We start from the raw sequence: 21715 nt of genomic DNA, 5'->3' as shown, positions 1-21715 counted from the left end.
ATATCCTGGCATCTTTACGCACGACTTATGTGTATTGCAAGCAGCCAATTGTATGACCAGTATAATTACAGCATTTATGACTTCAGCATATTTACCTTGGGGATGATCGGTGTCCCCTTCATGGGCTCCCACCACTCCGGTGAGAGCCGTGTCACCGATCAAAGCGGCCACTCTCAAATCGAAGGGGGAGAGTTCCCCCACTCCCGTCCCCCCACGCTTCGGCGGTGGGCAGAAACCCCCCACTTCACCTCCACCTTGAGGTCTGACCACTTTTTTTTAATTTCAGAGTGTGCGCTGCTGAGACCCCACTGCATTGACGGCCTCGCAAACACGCTCCCACTCACTTCTCTTTTGTTTTGCATGTATCCCTGTTGACAGGGTTCCAAATAGCACATGCTTGCGCATTTCTACCTCGTGGAGCAAAATCTCGAGCTCGGACTCCGTGAAGTTTCGTTTTTTGCCTCTGTTCATGGTGCCAGGTGATCGGATTAAGAGGTGAATCTCAGGTCCAGAGGCCTATTTAAATGAAATTGCATATTCAAATGAGGGCGTGGACAGGGAGGAGTTTGGCACCTCGGCATTTGCGCTCAATTCCACGTTGATTGAGATGTACAAAAGAAACGTGCTTGGATCCATGCGTTCGCACACTTTGATACATCTGAATTTATTTGTGCGTAAGACAGTTTCTGGGTTTTGGCGTACGCCAAGTTTCAGTATGAAATCCACGCAAGTCTTAGTACATGAGGCCCCTGGTGTTGATAAATACGGCGGCTGAGATCGATCGTAATTAACGTAACACGCCCATATAAAAGCACGTCTTCAGAAGGCTCGCCCCTAACTTTTACGACATGGAGAAACGTCCAACGGCAAAAAAAAAAAAGAGTAATTTTTCAGAGACCGAAATGGAGACGCTCGTGTCACTAGTGGATGCGAACCGTCTGGTTTTATTTGGTAGCCTAAAAGCTGGCATTAAAGGCAAGCAGAAGAATGCTGTATGGAAAGAAATAACTGTTGCAGTGAATAGTGTTTCCAATGTTCATCGGGCTACGGAAGAGGTTTGTTGATTAAATTAATTAAATAATTAAATGTACAATTTCTGTTATCCAGCTTAAAACATTTCACATATATGCTATTGTTTGCATTGCGTTAAAGTTATTTTTTTTCCGAATAAGGTGAAGAAAAAATGGTCCGACATGAAGCTCGGCACCAAAAAACGTGTTGCGGCTGTGAAGCGGGCCAAGCAATTAACGGGAGGAGGCCGGGTGGACCCAAGCCTTGAACTGACGGCATTTGAGGAGCGAGTGGCTGGTCTCATCGGGTCTCCGTCTATTTCGGGCATAAGTGGCGGAGGAGACACCGATGCACTCCAGACCCGTCATGGAAGTGGTTAAAAGGCCTTTGCAATTATTTAAAAAATATATATATCTACAGCTTCCGTGTTACAAAGTAATGGCACAAATAATCTCACGATTGCTTTTTATTTTTAAAGATGAAATGCAAGCAGGTTCATCCAAAATGGGACCAGAGCCAAGCCCAGTTGAAGAAACGGAAGGGCCGCCGCCGCCGAAGCAGCTTCGAACGCGTGTCTGGCCGAATTGCTGGTCTGCCTTCATCGGTCTTGACTGCAGAGGTCCTGGACAAACAAACCGAGATATGCAAGTCAATGGTGGACATCAATAACTCTCTGTTAGCGATTAATGAAACTTTGAAACTAATCAATGAAAACTTGAAGAATAAATAAATTGGTTTGCTGTACTTTGATCTCTGTCTTGTTTTTAACCAAAAGATAAACGTATTGCTTACCCTTAGATATAGAAGAGCCGAATTAAATCCTCCCTTCGTCGTAGAGCTCGAGCATGTGGCGCCTGTGGCCAGGGATCTCTGGGCATCGGGTCATCTGGCTCCAGGTCGGCAAATGGCACCCCATTTGCCAGCGCAATATTATGCAGAACCCCACATGCTAAAATAATCTTATGTCTTTTCTGGGCTGTAGAGCAACGTTCCCCCCGCTGACCCGATGGACATCCACCTGCCCTTGAGTAGGCCTATACATCGCTCCACCGTTGCGCGTGTGAGCGCTGTTGAAGTTGCGCTCCTGATCCGTGTTCGGATGAGCCAGAGGAGTTATTAGGTACTCGTTCAGGGCATAGCCTTTGTCACCTAGATGAATCACATCAAACTTTTAGTGTGATGTCTTAAACGTTTTAAGAGAAAAAAAAGTGCGACTGCAGCGTAACTCACCGAGGAGATGACTCTGACCATGAAGTGCGCCCTGATGTAGACGATGGCCAACGTTGCTATTTTGGAAAATAAAAGAATCGTGCGTGCCCCCAGGCCATCGGGCTACCATGTTCAGGATTGACATTCTGGCATCGCAAATAATCTGAACATTAACTGAATGGTAGCTTTTGCGGTTGATGTACGCGTAATCATTAATAGATGGTGGCTTCATACGCACATGGGTACAATCAACCGCACCAATCACATTTGGAAACCAATAGCATAAAAATCCCGTTTGATTCCAGTTTGCTGATCGTTAGTGTATGGGAATTTAATATAACGTTCAGAGAGGGACAGTATAGCTGCCAAAACTGCTGGCATGGTTCGGCTAATACTTGGCTGGGAAATACCAGACCTGTCCCCGATCTCCCGCTGAAAGGTCCCGGTGGCCAAAAACCCCAAGGTAGAGCACACCTGCACTGGCACAGGTATTGCGTTTGATCGCCTAGTTTCTCGCCTTAACTGTGGCTCCAAAGCATTGCATAGCTCCATCAGGAGATGCCTTGGGAGACGAAAACGACTCAAGAGCCATTCATCGCTCTCCATAAAAAAATCGGCGCGGTCTCGAAAAACTCTCTCTCGTCTTCGTGCGTTGAGGTCCTCTAACAGAGCCAGATCTGCCATCGCTGCGACTCGACCACCTATTTGCCAAAGCACCTGTTTATATAGACAGTTGAATAAACATTTCACCTGTCACATTCTAATTATTTTCATAGCAATACTGTTTTTAATTAGGGCTGACTTGATTGTAATTGTTTGAACGGCTGGGCTAATTCCAATTTATTTAGTAATTAATACAGATGTGCAACATGGGCTACTTGTGCTGCACTATTCATCAGTGAAATACCCGTGTGTTGCGCCAAAAAAACTTGCGTACACGAGCTCAGACCTGACGTGAGATTTCATCGCAGCCTGCGCTCACGTTCAAATTGATAAATGCCAAGCTCAACGTTGAAATGAGCGTCCGTCCATTTTACGCACGTTTTCTGTCGTACGCTCGTTTGATAAATGAGGGCCATTGTGACTTGAAGTATGAACTGTTTTCATTGTGCTTGGACCACTTTGGTGGTTTAAATGGTAATTTCAATCACTCGTATTACTGCAATACCTTACTGCGTCCGTATCTCTGCCTATGTACACAAATATATTGCATTTGTGTACAGCACTTTGGTCAACTACTGTTGTTTTAAATGTGCTATATAAATAAACTTGACTTGACTTGACTATGGCCTATAGTCTATTTATATTGGATCGCCTGGTCCTCTGCCAATGCTACCGCGACAACAGCTTTCCGGGTGGCGTCCATGTTTTCCTCCAACGACCGAGCGAAATAATAAAACGCTTGAAGTGTGGGCGTGGCATCAGATCCGAGATCCGAGTCGGTTCGCAGAGAATACTCGAACGCACCATAATTTCCAGTGATGTGAACGCACCATTATTACAGAAGAATCTGAGGCGCTGACTGTACGACACGCCCACTGTATGACACGCCCACTTCACGCCATGACGGAAGAGAGCGAAACGTCACTTCCTGGTCCTGAATCTGACGTGTCTTATAGTTTCGCATGGGCAGCTGGTCCTACTTGCTGGGGATTTATTTCTTATTTATTAGACTATATCTGGTAAGAATCCCATAACGCAAGACCTAGCCAGGTTACCTCTGAACTGCTTGAAACACCATGACTTTACACGTCAACATGACGTGTGTTATTGTGTATGTGTGTGTTCTCCTGATGCAGCTCGTGTAGCGACGTGGTGTCAAGATGCTGGATTTCTTCACCATCTTCGGCAAGGGGGGCATAGTGCTGTGGTGTTTCCAGGGCGCCGGGGTCACTGAGTCCTTCACCGGGCCGGTCAATGCGTTGATCCGCTCCGTCATCCTCCAGGTACGGCTACAGTATAGGGTCCGTATGGGTTGTTGTCGTGTAGCTGCTGTTAGTCGTAGTGCTAGCTTCAGCTAGCCCTAGCGCTAGCAAACGTTAGCACATTGCGTAATAGTAGTGGAGAACCAATGGAGGTATTCAAAGTATTAGAAAATCTTGCATACAAAAAATGTAATTTTAAAGTAGAATAAGTGTCTAGCAGAAGGCAAATGGCAGAAAGGGAGTATACTATTCATAAGTATGTTTAGATTGGTGTGCATATTGCCATGAAAATAAGAGACATTGTTTACGTTAACTTATAATGAGCCCTTTATATCTACATAGGGGTCAGGTCCTCTAACATGGAGCATGTTCTTCTAGTAGCCCAGGGGGGACATACCGTTTTGGCTTGAGACATCAAGGAAGGAGGGGGTCGTGTTATCCCCATGGCAATGACCCATCGCTAATTCTTTTTTAAAGTAGTGGAGGCGTGTCATATTGAACCATGTTGTACATGAAGTGTGTTGCTATAAGTGTCCTTCAAGCATAACCCTCTCTCGGACGGAATATCAACATGAACCGCTGGCCTGACGGAGGTCCGCACATCCACACACATCCACACACACAACATGGTGGTATACTATGCGTCAGAGAAGCTTAACCCCCTCTCTGATGCGGACATCAGAAACAGCCGGATCAGATGGAGCTTCACACTTCCACACACACCGGGGCATTATATTTAAGGGTCTTAGAAGCTTAACCCTCTCTTGAGCTCACCATCAACGTCAACCAGTGGCAAGACTGAGCTCTACACATTGTGGTGTTATATATGTGTCAAATAAGTTTAACCCTCTCTCAGACGCAACGCATGTTTCCAGTGAGGAAGAGCATGATCTGTCCTTTCCCCACACGTTAATTACCACTCTTGTATTTAGGGGAACCAATTATAATGGAGTTTTACTTCTTATCCCAAGTGTTGAATAGTGTAGCAGAAGGCAGTTCGGGGATGAGGGGGATCATGATAAGGGGACGTGCATTCTTTAATAATTCCATGATTTGGAAAAGTTTTTTTGATTGATTTCCTGTTTGATTACTACAAGTAGGCCTGCACTCTTTCGGGTAAAGTTAATATCCAGAACGAAACTGGCGCTACAAGTGCACACCCTCAAAAATAAGCAACCTGTCTGCACGTATGGCAGTGCAAGTACTTCTGCAAATTGTCAAAATGTCAAACTTTTGCTTCAACAAATATGGATATTTATAAAATGGTTCCAGGTTGAAGACTGTCATTTATATGTAGGGAGTTGGGTGTTCAATCGGTATTCAATTTTGTTCTTAATGGTATTAAAGTTCCCATGGCATGCTACTTTACAGATGCTTTAATAAAGTTGTTAGTGGGCCCCTAATACAGTACTTGGAAAATATTCTAGAACACTCCGGGTGCTCGGCGGAAGTCCTGGAGCTCAAAATCCAAATAATATAATATATACAGTAGGGCTGTCAAGCGATTAAAATATTTAATCACGATTAATCGCATTATTGCCATAGTTAACTCGCGATTAATCGCAAATCTTTTTTCTATGCTAAATATCCCTTGATTTCTTTGTCCCATTAATTGTTCTAATTTTAATGCTCTTATCAACATGGAGAAGTGCATCGGCTTGCCTTGTGCAATTAAACGATGAACATACAAACATACTGCCTTCAACATAGCAGTCAGGCTACTGCTTCTTTGTTTTGAGCCAAAGATTTTTTATTTTTTTTTAATTAACGCCGTTAAAATTGGAATGCGTTAACGCCGTTAATAACACGTTTAACTGACAGCCCTAATATACCGTAGATATCTATATAATATAATGTTTATTATGACGGCCAAAAGCTGTGAGTGCCACTGGATGATATTATGAATCTCAAACGACTGCTTCGGATTCTCAGACTTCTCTGGTTCTTCCACTTTCACATCAATCTGAAGTACAGACTCGGACATGGAGGAGAAAGCGGAATCCCGCTACTTCCACAACGAGACTCGTATTGGGGGTTATCTTGGCGGCGGTGGAGCACCACCGCTGACATTGAGGAGAAAGGGATTGTTGCCTGCGATTGTTGCCCGGATTCTTCTCCCGCCAGAGCCCCGCTGCCAGGGCAGCAACGCCGCCCTGGCTGTACGACACGCGGGGCACAACTGCCACGGGGGGACCAGCGCCGCAGTTTTCATCTAGAGTTTAGTTATTTTGTGACTATCACTGGTGTCATCTCCATTAGGGAAGAGCTCTATTATAGTGGTTTATTTGTTCTCACATCCTTCTGCGCTGTGGCTCTCATTTGTGCTAAAAATTAATCTATTGGATTATTTGTATCGACTCTAAATATCAAACGTTCCCTAAAATTATTATTTATTTATTTTTTAGGAACGCAGTGGTAACAATTCCTACACTCATGAAGCATTGAGTCTCAAGTACAAGCTCGATAATGAGTTTGAGTTGGTTTTTGTGGTAAGTATGCCAAGCATAAACTCAATATTATCCTCCCAGAGTAATTATAGCACTTTACATTGCAGTTTGTGCATTGTCCGTTTTCCCTAGGTGGGTTTTCAAAAGATCCTCACACTGACGTACGTGGACAAGTTGATAACTGATGTCCAACTTCAGTTCAGGGATCGCTATAAGAATGAGCTGGACAAAAATGTGTCATTGAAACTTCTCAACAGCAATTTTGAGTTTGAAAACGACTTCACAATGCTGCTTAGGTAAAGTAGCATACGACTCAATCATAAATCAACTGCTGTAGGTGTTGTTAATAGAAACTCTTGATGCTTATAATAATAATATATAATATACAGATTAGAAGTTCGTAATGATGCTGGCAAAATATTGCATTTGTATGTGCAATTTTGGGTAGGTTCACTGCCCTTACCAACATGTTGAACATGTACATGTACACAAGTAGATTTTAAATGTCCTAATGCACACTGAAGTGCACTATCCAGCTGGCCAGTGAACTATATATCTTGAGTGTGTTTCTAATGTAAAATTATGATGATTTTTTAATCAGAGAGGCAGAGGATAGCAGCAAAGCTAAGGGTCCTGCCTCCATGCGGACCTTCACCGAGTCGCAGAAGTCCCAGAAAACGGTGAAGTCAATGATCGAGACAAAGGGTGGGGACAAGGTCAAGGAGCAGGGCGGCAAGAAGAATAAAAATGCTAAAAAGGAGGGTAAGTGCTGCAGGGAATGCTAGTGATCATTTTTATGTATGTATCAGTAGTAATGTTTACTACCGTACATCTTTTATATTTAATTTGACCGGGATATGTGTCTACTTTCTGACTTTACATGTCCTCCCATGCCTTTTGAAAGACATCTGAGATGCAACGTGTCGTGTTGGCGTTGCTGTAATATTTTCTCCCTTTGCTTCTCCTCCCAGCTCCTGTAGCCGAGCCTGAGAAAGTGGAACCAGGCAAGAACACTTCTGTCAGCCAGAAGCCAATGGAGAACGGCAACCAGGGCCTGACCCCAGAGGAGGTCATCCAGAAGAAGCGGGAAGAGTTCTTCCGCAAGCACCGGGGTGGAAATGTTGAGAAACCCAGGTTAGAGACAGTCAAAATGTTGGTTTGTGTAGGGGTTTAGCTAGGCAGACTTTTGATTTGATGAGATCCAACAAACTAGGGAGTTCTGCAAATGATCTGGACGTGATTTCTTGCTGGGATATTTAACACAATATTAGCAATATTTATGAACCGTCATGAAGATCAGAAAAGGCTAGATCAACTGGCTGGTTTGCAATATGTTTGAAATATTACATTGAAAGGATTTTTTTTTATTATTATATATTTTTTGGTTTTCTATTATATAACAGATTGCACATTGGCCAACCGGTTGTATTCTCTCTTTTAACCGGCCATTCTACTTCCTTTAGTGCCACTAAATCCCCCAAGCCTCAGAAGCCCAAGGAGAAGCAGAGACGTGTGTGGGACATGGGTGGCAGCAGTCCAACTGCGCTGGACTACAGCGATCCAAACAGCCCCGACGTCCCCGTCGAACCAGCAAGAGATGTATGTATAAACACTATCTTTGTTTTACTTCAGTCCTTTAGTGGGGTTTCTTGAGCAACTGATTTTGTTCTCCTGTTTTGTATTGTATCAGAGGGGGCCTGTTAAGAGTAGATGGGCAGGGTCAGTTGCCAATGATCTCCCCTGCGTTTCAGGAATTGCAGCTGAACTCCATGAAGGGAGACCTGCTGTCTGTAGATTATGAGTCCAGCGAGGAGGAGGAGGAAGAGGAAGAGGAAGTTGTGGAGGAGGAACCTGAGAGGATCAAGGTCGCCGACACTAAGAAAGTGTAAGATCACCCTGCCTTTTTCAACTCCTTTTCGAATATTTTCTCTGAAGGGTTCTGGGGTGTTATGGTCTTGGGACATTATAGCAGTTCTAAAACAGGATGCCTGCTTCATCACTGTTGGTACTCAACCGGTGGACTCTCAACTCTCCACAGCCCTAAGAAGGGTGTAGGTTTTGGGGGCATGTTTGGGATGCTCAAGGGCCTGGTGGGCGCCAAAAGCCTGAGTAGGGAGGACATGGAGCCAGTGCTGGACAAGATGAGGGATCACCTCATCGGTAAGAAATCCCTTCAAACCTTACAGTATATTCAGTTCAATGTTGACCCATGGGAGTATCGGTTTGATGCAATTCTCTCTCTGTCGTCTCACAGCTAAGAATGTAGCAGCTGAGATATCCATCCAGCTCTGTGACTCTGTGGCCAAAAAGCTAGAGGGCAAAGTCATGGGCACCTTCACCAGTAAGTGGGCGTGACATTTATTTTTTAAATAATTGTAGGGCATAGTGGTAAAGGTACTTTAATTGTTGTAATTATACAATTCTAAATATATATGCTATACAGTGGCCTAACAAGGCTAGTCTTCTTTGGAAAGGATGGTCTATGGTCAGATGTTTCACTCGTACCCGAAAGGTTCTGAGTCAAGCCCCACAGTCTACCTGATATGTAGTGGTTGGATGCCCCTAACCCCTATTGCTCATGAAGGACAGAATTCATCAGTTAAATGACTACACGGTAAATTGTTATTCCCTCCGTCTCTCCAGCTGTGGCCTCCACGGTTAAACAGGCCCTGCAGGAATCGCTGGTGCAGATCCTGCAGCCCAAGAGAAGGGTGGACATCCTCCGAGACGTCCTGGAGGCCCGTAGCCAACGCCGGCCTTTCATCGTCACCTTCTGTGGGGTCAACGGGGTCGGAAAGTCTACCAACCTGGCCAAGGTGTGTATGAGCTGGGCTCAGTCAATGCGTCAATGATTTCAATGTCGTTTTCTCACTCACTCACTCACTTTGGCATTAATCTATCGGTTCTCGGCAAAGTTGGTTAGCCGGTGACTTCAGGAAGGGAAGTTGAATGCAGAGTCATTCATGTAGATAATTAATTTTGAAGCAAGAAGTAATGAAACATGAAAATTGAGTTTTATTTCCGTTCAGGTGAAAAACATAAATGTAATAGCAAACAATGGGCGGATGAATACAAGCATAAAGAGAACTTCAATAGAGGTCCATTGATGGAACTGTACTGGCCTGTTTTATTGGCGGTGCCAGTAGGTAGAACCTTTTCGAGAAAACGCGTCATTCATAAAAAACGCACCATGATGAAAAATGTACGGCTCCCACCATTCCGGATATATCCGTTAAACCAATCTCAATCAGGTTTTTTGTCATAATCTTCACGCAAACACTGTCTTCCAAGATGAAATAAATAAACATTGATTTAGTTGATGTAATCCATGCCTCACCAACCCATCAACCTTAACGTAATGCATCCCGTCTCACGTGTCGTCGTCCCCCCCCCCCCCCAGATCTCTTTCTGGCTCATCGAGAACGGCTTCACCGTGCTGATCGCCGCCTGCGACACCTTCCGCGCCGGAGCGGTGGAGCAGCTGAGGACGCACCAGCGGCGCCTCAACTCCCTGCACCCGCCAGAGCAGCACGGCGGGCGGCCCGTGGTGCAGCTCTACGAGAAGGGCTACGGGAAGGACGCCGCCGGCATCGCCATGGAGGCCATCGCCTACGGTGAGACAACAACTGCTCGCTCTTGGGTTTTGGCCTCGGAAACCCTGTGCTCAGGGTTAGGGTTAGATAGGAAAGAGTGCGCTGTTATGGTAGACCGTACCCAATCTACACGTGGAACAGAATATCAGCTCTTGTTCGTGTCGAAGACTATCACCAAATAGCGTGAAAGAGTCATTACGGAAATTACGATTTTTTTTAAAACTTGTATCGTCATCAATAACCCACTGTGGACTTGAGATGCATGACCTCTCCATGCTGACTGTGCCCCGCCACAGCCCGGAACCAGGCCTTCGACGTGGTGCTCGTGGACACAGCAGGGCGTATGCAGGACAATGCCCCCCTGATGACGGCTCTGGCCAAGCTGATTGCTGTCAACATGCCTGACCTGGTCCTGTTTGTTGGGGAGGCACTGGTGGGCAACGAGGCTGTGGACCAGCTGGTAAGGACAGAGTTCCGTCTGCTGGCTGACGAGGCCAGTAAGATCTAAATGTAAAAGGGGCTGTATTATGAGGGCAAGTTTTGGAAGTGCTGATTCAGAGCTATAAGAAGATTCAAGATTCAGATTCAAGATAAAAGAAAGCAAGGATTCAAATTCAAGAAGCAAGGTTTTGAAGCTTGAACAGTGCTCAGATGAATTGTGGACACTTGTTGGGAATTCTCCTTAAATTATTGTCCTAATAAAGTGTTTGTGTGTTCGCCATTTAAGGCGCTCCGGATTATAAGGCACCCTGCGTTTTTTGAGAAAATTAAAGGCTTTTAAGTGCGCCTTATAGTGTGGAAAATACGGTATCCAGAAGAACAGATACTCACCGTTGCCTTATGAGATAAACTAACGAAGATGCTAGGCAGGGTGAAATTTTTGTTTGTTAACATGTTAAGGACCTATTAAAGGCACCCAGTGCAACTTTATGTAAACATTCAATGAAAAATAAACATTCAATTTCTAGTCTTTTTTACACGTAGTAAGTTTCAATAACTCCATACCATTACATATCGACATTCAAGGAGCAAAGATGAGACGTCGTTGTGTGGTGAGAACTGATAGAAAATCGTAAACAACAACAATCGCCGGTGGGGAGAAGCCATTTTTCCATTGACTGGAAGCCTGCTTTATTTATTGTAGGTTACAAAAAATAAAGAAAATGGCGGCATTGTTGTTGTTATCGATTTTGTATCAGTTCTCACCACACAACGACGTCTCATCTTTGCTGCTTAAATGTCGGTATGTAATGGTATGGAGTTATTGAAACTTACTACGTGTAAAAAAGACTAGAAATTGAATGTTTATTTTTAAGCCTTGAAAGTTGCACTGGGTGCCTTTTTAAAGGCAACATTTGACATGAATAAAATAAACACTTATAGATTTTTCAGTATTGAGTTACATTGGTAACATTGTAGAGTCTGAGTTTTCCTCTTCAGATTTAACACGTGTGTATTGCATATTCTGTATATTGATGGGCAATCAATATGTACACATGCAAATAACACTTTTTCCTCTTTTGACAAATTTCCTCTTTGACAAAAAAAGGATTTCCTTGTTCAGTAAGAGCACTTCAGCATAACATCGTCTGACTGACGTTTTCCTCATGCGTCCAGGTGAAGTTCAACCAGGCCCTGGCGGACCACTCCATGTCTGACAAGCCTCGCCTCATCGACGGGATCGTTCTCACCAAGTTTGATACCATCGACGACAAGGTTAACAAAGTTCTCAATAACGTACTGGCATTTCACTCTGGCATGTTTGGTTGAGCTTCCTGCCAGTTCAGAGCACCCACAGGTTTATTTTATGCTGTGCCTTCATGACATTTGTGACTGAAATGCCTCCCATCTTCCTCTCCAGGTCGGCGCTGCCATTTCCATGACCTACATCACGGGCCAGCCCATCGTGTTTGTGGGCACAGGGCAGACCTACAACGACCTGCGCAGCCTCAACGCCCGCGCTGTGGTCAGCGCCCTGATGAAGGCTTAGGAGGGTGCATGATTGGTCGGATTCCCTTTTCTTTTCTTTTTTTTTTTCTATTGACAAATACACCCCAACTACCTACGCTTGGACTGCGAGACGTCTTTTTCGTCTTCTTCTTCCCTGACCCAGCTAACAGTTCTGATTAATTCGCAACACAAAACTCCAGTCATGAACTCCATAGTCATGTGGAGTTTCTTAAACAGCCTGGATAAAATAACCTAAAGGATCACATGGAGTTTTGGAAAATCAAACAACGAAAAAGTGTGCTACATTAACAAGTAGCCTCGTTTGGCATAAATCTAAAATGTTTGGGTGAAATCGGAAGGTACCCCATCTGTGTCTGAGCTTTGCGCACCAATCAACAGATATCAAGTCCCATACACAATGGCAATTGATTCAAATGACATTTGAACTGCCACTGATCACATGGACCTTGGACTTGCATGTTATTCGTTTTCTCTACTGGTTTATCCAGTAATCTTTAAATTATTTACGCAGTGTCTTTTTACAAATTACGTCACAATGCTTGTTGGATGTGACATTTCAGCAGCTGCCTGTCCCAGAAGAAAGTCTAGAGACCGTGGTGCCTGTCACATGTCTAGTCGAACTTCAGTCCGAGCCCATACATTTTTAGCAGAGCAGTCTGAACAAGTGATCTAAATGCAATTTTACTTGTTTAAGCGGTTTATTAGAGTCAAACAGGTGGTGCAGCGACCCGCGGCCACCTATGTCAATATTGAATCTATATTCTCCCATTATAGTTGTACTGGGAAACGGCCGTTCATACACTCAGCCTCCGTGCTTTGCTCGGAGCAAATACAGTCATTCATGTTGGAAGTAAAATGAGGTAGTAGTTCGTCTTTGATATGGCTAAGAGTTTCTAAATGCATCCGAGCTGAATCAAACACATAACGCTAACCTAGGCTAGGGGAAGGACCGAGGATTTCAAAGCTAACTGCCATTTCACAAAGACATAATTACAACTTTTTTTCTTACAATTTCCAGATTGAGGTTTCAGTGTTTTGATTGTCATTTCTAGGTTGCAGTTCTGTTCAAAAGACTACAGTTGCGCAAGAGGTCAAATAAAGCTCCCCTCACCTCTCCAATTCACACTACCTTCAAGTTTAGATCAAGGGGGCTGTCTTAGGTGTTCACCATCTACACCTCTAACTTGTGGTAGTGCAATACAAACCTATAAATATACAGAAGATTTGCCGTAATTTATGAGAATGTAAACATTTCTAAATAAAGTTGCTTCATGCCATCAATGCTTACACAGTAGGTTTGTTCTGTTGTGGAATATGGATCATGTAATATATCAAATAATACAAAGACACTGGGGATATGAAGAATTTATTCTGAAAAGTGTGCTTATAAATATCAAACAATTGTCACAAACGCATGCAAGTATTAAATACAAAAAAGCTTACACGGAAAAAGTATACAACTAATTTGTGTTAATGGGAGAAGCAAAGTTCCCCCTGCGTAGGGCATTCTGGGTCACCTTTTGAGAACATTCTCATATGCACTTAATGAATAAAAAATAAATTAACTCCAACCTCATTCCCCTTACACAGCAAGACCCAAGTCAAGTGTCCAAAGGTTCAAGTTCAACAGCGGAATATAATACATTCAAAAATATAATGCACTATCTTTACAATCAACTACCTGGGGTTCACATAGTTGACCTGAGGTCCAATCACTGCAAGCCAGGGGTGTTGTAGGCCAATGAGGGGAGTTCATTCAGAGATGTATTCATATTTGCACGTTCCACTGCTTGGAGTTCGGTTCGGACATCACCACCCACTGGTCTTTTGTCTTACGAACCAGGTGATGCATCAAAGTGAGTTTCAGTATCATACTAAATATCACTTGCCCCCCCCCCGCAGTATTCATATTACAAAAATAAATAGTTTGGGGCTGGATATAGGCTATTAGCAGACTTGATGCTAGGATTATTATATTTTTGTCCATTTCCGTTTACCGATGCTTCCCTTTTCTAAAAACAAGCGAATAAAAAGGAAACCAAACAGGGCTTTTATTAAATCGTAGTAACAGCAATAAGGTCTCTTGTGGCACCTGTTACTGGTAGCGCTCAATAAGTCCAACGAGTGAAATCTGACCTGAGCTTGACTGGGAGTAGTAGACAGATCTCTACTGGAGTCTGGGGGAAACTGACAGAGTGAGCTCCCGACCGTTTGCCTGTCAAGAACGATAGTCTGGGGCAAAACAGAAGAGGGAGGGAATGAATTGACATGAAGAGTGCAACAAGGCGCAACATCTGCCGTCACTGAATGCCACATATGCAAGTCGGTTAAAACTAAAAAGGAATCCTGGAAGAGACTGAAATTGCATGTCTACAAGTAGGGAGGGAAGAGGAATTGACTGGTATTCTCCAAATGCTAGAGCGAAACAGGCACTGACACCAAAGAGTCCTAACCTTGGAGAAGGCTTTTCTGTGTGTTAATGCCATTCTGTTGTTCGTCCCCGTTTTGTGAAGGAGACCCTGTAAGTAGAAAAATAGAAAAAAAACTCACTTTATTCTGGTATAACAACAACCTAAAATAAACGGATGATTTAAAGTGCTCAAGATGTAGGATACAATGTGGAAAAACTTCACACTAGTTCTCTTATTCGGATAAATCAGGTGGCAAGACACCCTCAGTTATATCAATATTATAGCATACATATCATATGAAATATTAAAATAATAAACATCAAGCCTGAACCCTATTGGAAGTGAAGCTTTGGGTTTACAGTGCAGTTGTACATGGTCGAATGCAGAGAATGAATGGCAATTTTTTTTGTAAGAAAAGTCAAATTTAGCTTGAACCTACAACCCAAATTGTACACGATGGGAAAATAATTAAGAAATATACAAAGACCAGCGAAAAGTAGGGTAGTGTTTCTGACCCTCAGATCGGGCGACACACTAACCACACACAAATGGTACAGAATTAAAAAAAAAACGGCCACAGAACTGACCATAGGGCGTGGCGGCGGCGGCGGTGGCGGATGCATCGCGGCTGCAGATCTCGTTGGCCAGCCGCTCAAAGTACTCAGGCAGGTCGGAGTACTCGTCGCCGTAGGAGATGACCTTGATGCCCTTGTCCAGCATGTTGTCGCGGAGCTTCTTGAACTCGCCCACGTCCTCGCGCCGCACCAGCATGAAGTGCTCCAGGTCCGACTTGTGCTTCACCGCCTCCAGGAACAGAGCCTGGAAGGTGGTGTCGTCCACCGTGCGCCCACAGCCCAGGAACACAAACGACTTGGTCTCGTACAGCTTCTGGATCTCCCGCTGTGGGGAGGGAGAGATGGGGGGAAGAAGGAGAGGAAAGGGGAGAGTTGGGGGGGTTACTGCTGCGTTCTCAGCTGTGCTAACATCAGGACATGACCAACAAGGGCAAGCAGAATCCACAAAGAAAACACAATTTAGGCATAAAGACATAAGCGAGTAGGACAATTTGTGAAAATTGATGACATTTTTACTCTCTCATAATAGACTTCTCATAATAATAAAAAAAACTTAACTCATAATTGGTGCCTTCATGTAGTATTTGCCCTTTAACCTCATATTTCACCAGTGGTTCCCATGTCATCCTTCCATCAGATTTATTGTCTTCCTGGTCAGGGTTGGAATGATGACGAAGCCTGTCCCAAAGTATTCTATGTTCCCCTAATAATGACCTAGCAGCCGGCACCATTTAGGTTCAAGGATAAGCGCTGCCTATCGAATGTCGTGCTTACCATAACCTCGGTATTCCTCAGTACATTCTGGTAGCCAGCAGGGTGTAGTACGATTCCACTTGGGTTAGTGTAAACACCATGGATGTGCAGAACGCTCAAGTTGCGCTTCTCCTGGGCCCACTCTAATACCTGGTAACACACACACGCACACAGGCACACCCACAAGGACACAGACATACACACACAGTTTGTTAACAGTCCAACGCACCTAATCCTGTTCCTGCTGGACAGAAACAGGTTTGCAACACATTAGCTCGGATGGGAGATGGGACATAAATACCAGGATTGAGAGGCTGCAGTTCAGTTGACCTTTTGGCTATCACAGAGGAAGCTTGTGAGAACTTTTACAAACCCAGCTGTTTGCTCTTGATTAGAAAAATACTCCCCTCCTCCAGCCGTGTCTTTCACCAAATGCAAATATTGTTCCAACTTGTAAAGTTCTCCCACAGACGATTAACGGGGCAAACTTTGACCTCTGTGGCCACGCGACGCAAGGGGCGCTGGAAAGACTCTTTCAGGCGGAAGACAGGCTGGGCTAGTGAAGCACGCACTCCCAAGTCCATTTGCACCTTTGGACTTTTACATAGACAGATAATGTTCAAGAAAACTGTAAAAAAGAAAAACACAAAAAGGCTTTAAGGATAATTCTCTAAACACCCCGTTGGAGCATCGTCCCACCTTCTTCTCGTCCGTGAGGTCCAGCGACTCCAGCTTGGTGCCCTGGTGGGCGGCGTAGATCTCCAGCAGGTTGTCGAAGTTGGTTGTGAGGACGAGGGCGCCGCTCTCCATCAGCTGCAGCACGGAGCGCAGCAGGTGCTTGCCCGCGTGCTCCATCTTGCACTCCAGGTTGTCGAACACCTCGTACAGGCAGTCCTTGAAGAAGGTGGAGCGCACGTTGCCCGTTCTCTGTGGGGAGGCAAACACGATGAAAAGGGAACCAACAGTGGGGGACACACAAACAATATGGCCGGTGTGACGTTGGAGCCGCCCACCACAATCAAGGACGGAAGACGTGATTGATGTTGAGTAAGGCGTGGGGTTACTGTTGAATGGCCACTTTAAATTACTAACGGGTATTACAAGGGAAACCAAAAAAGGGAATAATGGGATGAAACACATAATGTACATGACACATCATCTGGAAACATGAACATCATCCATGACCTATCTCACACGATAGGTCTTGATAAAAAATTGATAAAAATAAACACGAGTGATCAAAAGGCAGGAAGGGAGGAAGGAAGAGAGGATGGAACAATGCACAGTATATGCCTTACAGATAAAATCAAACAGTGTCATTCTAACTATGTATTCAACCCAGCAGCTGTAACCGAGAGATTGAGCAAATTAAGTTGATCTGAGAATGAAGTGAATGTTTTAGTCAACATACCCATGACTCGGGTCTTGGTGTATGATAATGCGCACACACACACACACACACACACACACACACACACACACACACACACACACACACACACACACACACACACACACACACACACACACACACACACACACACACACACACAGCCAGTTTGAAACTCCGGTTTTACTACCAATAGAAACCATGCCAAGCAATTTTTATGTATACACACACTTTTGGAATCTATTAGGAATCTAGCTGCAATGTAAAGGCCCAATTCCACAGTGAGTTTAAGCAGACCACGACTTGGTAAGCAAAGGTTTACCCAGGGTATGCTTGGGTAAACACAGGGAGAACGTGACAACTCCGGAACCAGCACTTAATACTAAAGAGAGACAGGGTCAGCAGGGCATCTCAAAGTAGTACACATTTTCCATATTTTCCTGGCCCCAACATAACAAGTAAAGTAGCTGCAAGTGCATTTGTCACAGTGAGCCGCTTGTGGTGATGTCTGTGGTAGCAGGACAAGATGAGTTACTGCACACAGATTAGTGACTACATCGTTGAGGGATTATTCTAATGACGTCATTCTACACTAAGCCAGGCTAGAGCAAACACATATCTGGCGGAGGAGAAGACGTTGGACTGAGGAAGGGGGGGATATCTATTAATACCAGAGGAGTGCCGCCCATGGTGTTGGTGATTCAGATTAAAGAAGCTAAATTAGCTTAACACTCAAAAACCTTTCACCGGAAGGAAGACATTAACCACACGACATAACCATCATTATCCACTGTTTTAACACTCGTCAAGCCCATTTGACATAGGCAAGGGAGTCTTTGGGATACAGACAACCAATGGGGATTCTTGCAATAAAATCACCACGACATGACCCTGACTCTAATGTCAGGTTTAGATTTATATAAGAAAGGGAGCCATGTCATTTTAGTGGTACAGCAATTGATCACCATTTACACCTTTTTATTGAGAAGTGGTGTGCTAATCAAGACGCATGTATGCCTATTGTAATAAGACCGACAGTAGACCTGAGGTAAAGCACTCTTAAAAAGTGACACAGAATTTAAGCGGTTTTTAGTTTTTCAGGTTGAACTGAATCAAAAATGGCTCGTTTGATGACCCTAAAATTCAACAAAACTAATCTAGGCCTAATCACCAAGCTTCTAGGAGCCGCATGTTTTCATTCTGACTATTCTAATTAACTACTCAGCAAAGTTCTAATTAGCCCACTTTCTGTCCGGGGTCAAAGATGTGAGAGGATTAGTTACAACGACTTTGTTTTGCCATTATGACATTGAAGTGCTTCAGTAGATTAAGCATTTTTCTCAGCAGTTTTGTAATAACGGAAAAAAGGTAAGTAACGGCAGGGATGGAAACCTACTTGTCATTTAAACAATAAGATCATACACATTCTTCAACGTATCGTTTGATACGCGAGTAGAGCAACACAAAAGCTACTTTGTTGGGCTGTTGAAGAGAAAAAGCATAACAAGGACTAGTGTGTATATGGATTGGTAGGGGCCTGTTTGTCCATGTTGGCTATTCTGTGCCTAGGGTGGGAACTACTGTTTCAGAAGGTTTTGCTTGCACACACACACACACACACACACACACACACACACACACACACACACACACACACACACACACACACACACACACACACACACACACACACACACACACACACACACACACACACACACACACACACAGAGACAGAGAAGGCTGATGCCTCTGCAGCCCACAGCAGTGTGGTGGCGGTTTATCCACACTACTGGATTAAGCCATAAAAACTCCATTTGTTCCCTTTGTGACGAAGGGCTGGAGGCTGAAACAATACGTGTTTTCCAACCACGTTGACCACGGGTTGGAACATCACCATGGCCTCACAGCAAATGAAAGCACTGATATCGAATTTATGGCAGAAAAATATGTATAGATATTTTTTGATAACGTATTTTCTCACTTCATTCTATTTCAGATGATCAATCCAGTTGTTACCATTTGGAAATCTTAACTAATTAAATTATTCTTAACGATCAGACAACAACACTTGAAAAGGACCAAAAAAAAAAAGCAACTGCTCAATAGTAATTATAACTAACTCAACCATGTACCTCTGCAGCTGGGAAGTATTGTGTCTGTGGAAAACTCTTGTCCAAGTTGGCTGGCATTACAACATGTTAACTAATAATATCTTATCATTCTTATCATAAAATATGCTTCTGCTTCCTCTCATGAAACAGAACTTCTTCCAAATCACATAAAATACTGAGTCATTCATTAACTTTACTTCTATGTCAAGCCCTATGGAATCTAACTGTTATTTAGAAATGAGTCATAAAATGATGTTAGGATGGGAAAAAAGATAAAGTGCTTCTTGATTGTAAACTATCAAACAAAGGATATGCTTTGTTTTTATAAATCCAACAAAGATTTGAAATACAAGCACTAGCTCGATGCAGAACCTGGCCTTACCCAATCCATGTTGAGAATTGGGTCTTTGATTGTTTATAAAAGGACTGATATTGAAGAACAACATATTAGCCATCTTCTGACAAATCACGTTATTTTGGTCTACAGAATAAGTTAAAAACAAATTAAAGGCTAAACTGGCCCAATAACAAAAGTTACCATGACCCCAAATTCTAAACCAGATAAGAGCAATACATTTTTTCTAATCCCACAAAAGCCTAAGGGCAATGTCCCAATCAAGGAGGAGAACAGTGTGCTGTTAGACTTTGAGCCCACGTGTAACACACAGATTGGATCTAGACCGGCAGGAGGAAGCAGGAAGGAAGTCCTTACCGGAGACAGTTTCTGGATGAGGTCATGGGCCACGTGCACCAAGTTCTTATCCTCCTGCAAGTGCTTCTGGAAGCGACGGCTCTCCTCCTCCTCCAGCAGGTCAAAGTCATTGGCTGCGTCGAGCAAGGCCTGGATCAGACCCTTCCAAGAACGGAGCGCAGGGACCTGGGGGGCCACTGCGGAGCTCACCCCTGTGCCAATTACAAGGACCAGCTCAGGGGCCCGCTTTGTCTTCAGGCTAGGCAGCAGTTTCCTTTGGGGCAGGAAGATATTCAGTGACGATGGTTCCAGTGATGGGGCTTTCCACATCCTTCCGAAAGCATGTAGGTTAAACAGAGCATTTTAAAGCACTAGTCACACTAGTGGTCACACGTGGTATGAAATGTGACCCCGATTAACATTTAGGTTAGTGATGCTGAAAGGATTGGAAATACTTTCACATGGCTGATTTCAAACAGTATATCCATTCCATGTACATATTGTATACATTTTGACATGGCATATCGCTGTTTAGAAACAAGGCATGAACTTACCTGGGCTTCTTTGCATTAGAGTCTACATCCTGAGAATCATTTGCTGGTCGCTTCTCGGTTTTTACTGCTAGAGCAGTGGCCATTCAGCTCCTAAAAAGACAAAATGTGCATCCATATTTAGGAAAAACATACATGCATACATAATTCCCATAATAAATGCCACGTTTACACTGGCCCGTTGCATATTACCAATTGACAACAATACAAGGCAATAAAGTAACATATGTGGCTGCTTGCATAATCTGTAGGCCTAGTTTATATGCTATTAAAGATTATAAATACTGCGGCTGTTCGTCATAAAAAGTTCAGCAAAGAAAACATGAAGCATTTGCTCATGTCCAATGAATCGACAAAGAAACCCTCAAGAACGGTGACGACGTATCACTTGTTGCTGCGTTCACGTAATCCAAGCCTGTACTATTGAAGAGATTTTACATTACAATCTTTAATTTGTCACCACGCGTACAACAACTTCAAATAAAAACGAATCCACTGTGTGTAACCATAGCTTTGTAACTCACCCGAGTGGGGTTCCTTTGTATTTTTCTACTTAACAGAAGTATCTGCCACTTCCTCCACTGACCAGACAACCAGAGAAACCGCCGCTGATGTTACCGGCTAGTGGGAGCTAGCTCTGCCGTTAGCGTCACCGCTGAGCCGGGGAGGAGACAAGTGTTCGACGCGCCCGAGCCCGCCACGCTAGACAGCAGTTATCTCCCAGACCGCACCGCGCAGCACAGGGCTCACATGCAGCTCCTCGCATTGGACACAGACCGAAGAAGTCAGGGTACCCAAAGGGGCTGTCCTCTACATAGTGACATCCAAGCCAGGGGACACAGGAGTTTTAGTACAAACCGAATGATTCAGTAAACGGTACGATTTTAGTTTTAAAAACAATATTTGTTTTAGATATAATGTGAGGATACGCGGATAATTGTTGTCTCCCACCAGTCTTCTTCTCAACACATCACGGGGAGGAGTGTCTCATGCTTCCTATGGGATTATGAGGATTGACACACACACACACACACACACACACACACACACACGCACACGCACACAGACACACAC

The 21715-nt window shown here is 44.0% G+C and overlaps 2 protein-coding genes across 7 annotated transcripts; one reads left to right on the top strand and one right to left on the bottom strand.

Moving 5' to 3' along the window:
* The first annotated feature begins 3767 nt into the window (after positions 1-3767).
* On the top strand, positions 3768-13433 carry srpra (SRP receptor subunit alpha). 2 transcript variants are annotated; one of them, XM_060075999.1, is made up of 15 exons: positions 3768-3902; positions 4020-4166; positions 6551-6634; positions 6725-6888; positions 7194-7354; positions 7564-7726; positions 8056-8191; positions 8344-8477; positions 8631-8752; positions 8847-8933; positions 9236-9408; positions 9993-10206; positions 10482-10645; positions 11803-11901; positions 12047-13433. In XM_060075999.1, exons 2-15 carry the CDS (start codon positions 4044-4046, stop codon positions 12173-12175), a joined length of 1953 nt encoding a protein of 650 aa, XP_059931982.1. In that variant the 5' UTR covers positions 3768-3902; positions 4020-4043; the 3' UTR covers positions 12176-13433. The 2 variants fall into 2 exon arrangements, with proteins under 2 accessions (XP_059931982.1, XP_059931983.1); XM_060076000.1 differs by lacking the exons at positions 10482-10645; positions 11803-11901; positions 12047-13433 and adding an exon at positions 10284-10314 and having other exon boundaries at positions 9993-10252.
* On the bottom strand, positions 12632-21659 carry fam118b (family with sequence similarity 118 member B). Of its 5 annotated transcripts, none has more exons than XM_060076003.1 (8): positions 21260-21659; positions 20645-20734; positions 20112-20421; positions 16595-16822; positions 15917-16045; positions 15155-15467; positions 14610-14675; positions 12632-14388 (listed from the first exon to the last, which is right to left on the bottom strand). In XM_060076003.1, exons 2-8 carry the CDS (start codon positions 20725-20727, stop codon positions 14375-14377), a joined length of 1143 nt encoding a protein of 380 aa, XP_059931986.1. In that variant the 5' UTR covers positions 20728-20734; positions 21260-21659; the 3' UTR covers positions 12632-14374. The 5 variants fall into 5 exon arrangements, with proteins under 5 accessions (XP_059931986.1, XP_059931985.1, XP_059931988.1 ...); XM_060076002.1 differs by having other exon boundaries at positions 21166-21658; XM_060076005.1 differs by having other exon boundaries at positions 20112-20364; positions 21260-21655.
* Positions 21660-21715: the final 56 nt, after the last annotated feature.

Source organism: Gadus macrocephalus, chromosome 16, assembly GCF_031168955.1.
Source record: "Gadus macrocephalus chromosome 16, ASM3116895v1".
In the NCBI taxonomy this organism is placed as follows: Eukaryota; Metazoa; Chordata; class Actinopteri; order Gadiformes; family Gadidae; genus Gadus; species Gadus macrocephalus.
This window is presented reverse-complemented; position numbering and strand designations above follow the sequence as displayed.

Excerpts from the sequence above, each read along its gene's own strand:
- srpra (XM_060075999.1), top strand. The coding sequence starts at position 4,044 with ATGCTGGATTTCTTCACCATCTTCGGCAAGGGGGGCATAGTGCTGTGG. Across the intron at positions 8,478-8,630 it reads GTCGCCGACACTAAGAAAGT|CCCTAAGAAGGGTGTAGGTT; the intron begins GTAAGATCACCC and ends AACTCTCCACAG. Across the intron at positions 11,902-12,046 it reads TTGATACCATCGACGACAAG|GTCGGCGCTGCCATTTCCAT; the intron begins GTTAACAAAGTT and ends CTTCCTCTCCAG.
- fam118b (XM_060076003.1), bottom strand. The coding sequence starts at position 20,727 with ATGGCCACTGCTCTAGCAGTAAAAACCGAGAAGCGACCAGCAAATGAT. Across the intron at positions 20,422-20,644 it reads TCTAATGCAAAGAAGCCCAG|GATGTGGAAAGCCCCATCAC; the intron begins GTAAGTTCATGC and ends TGCTTTCGGAAG. Across the intron at positions 16,046-16,594 it reads ACCTCACGGACGAGAAGAAG|GTATTAGAGTGGGCCCAGGA; the intron begins GTGGGACGATGC and ends GTGTGTTACCAG.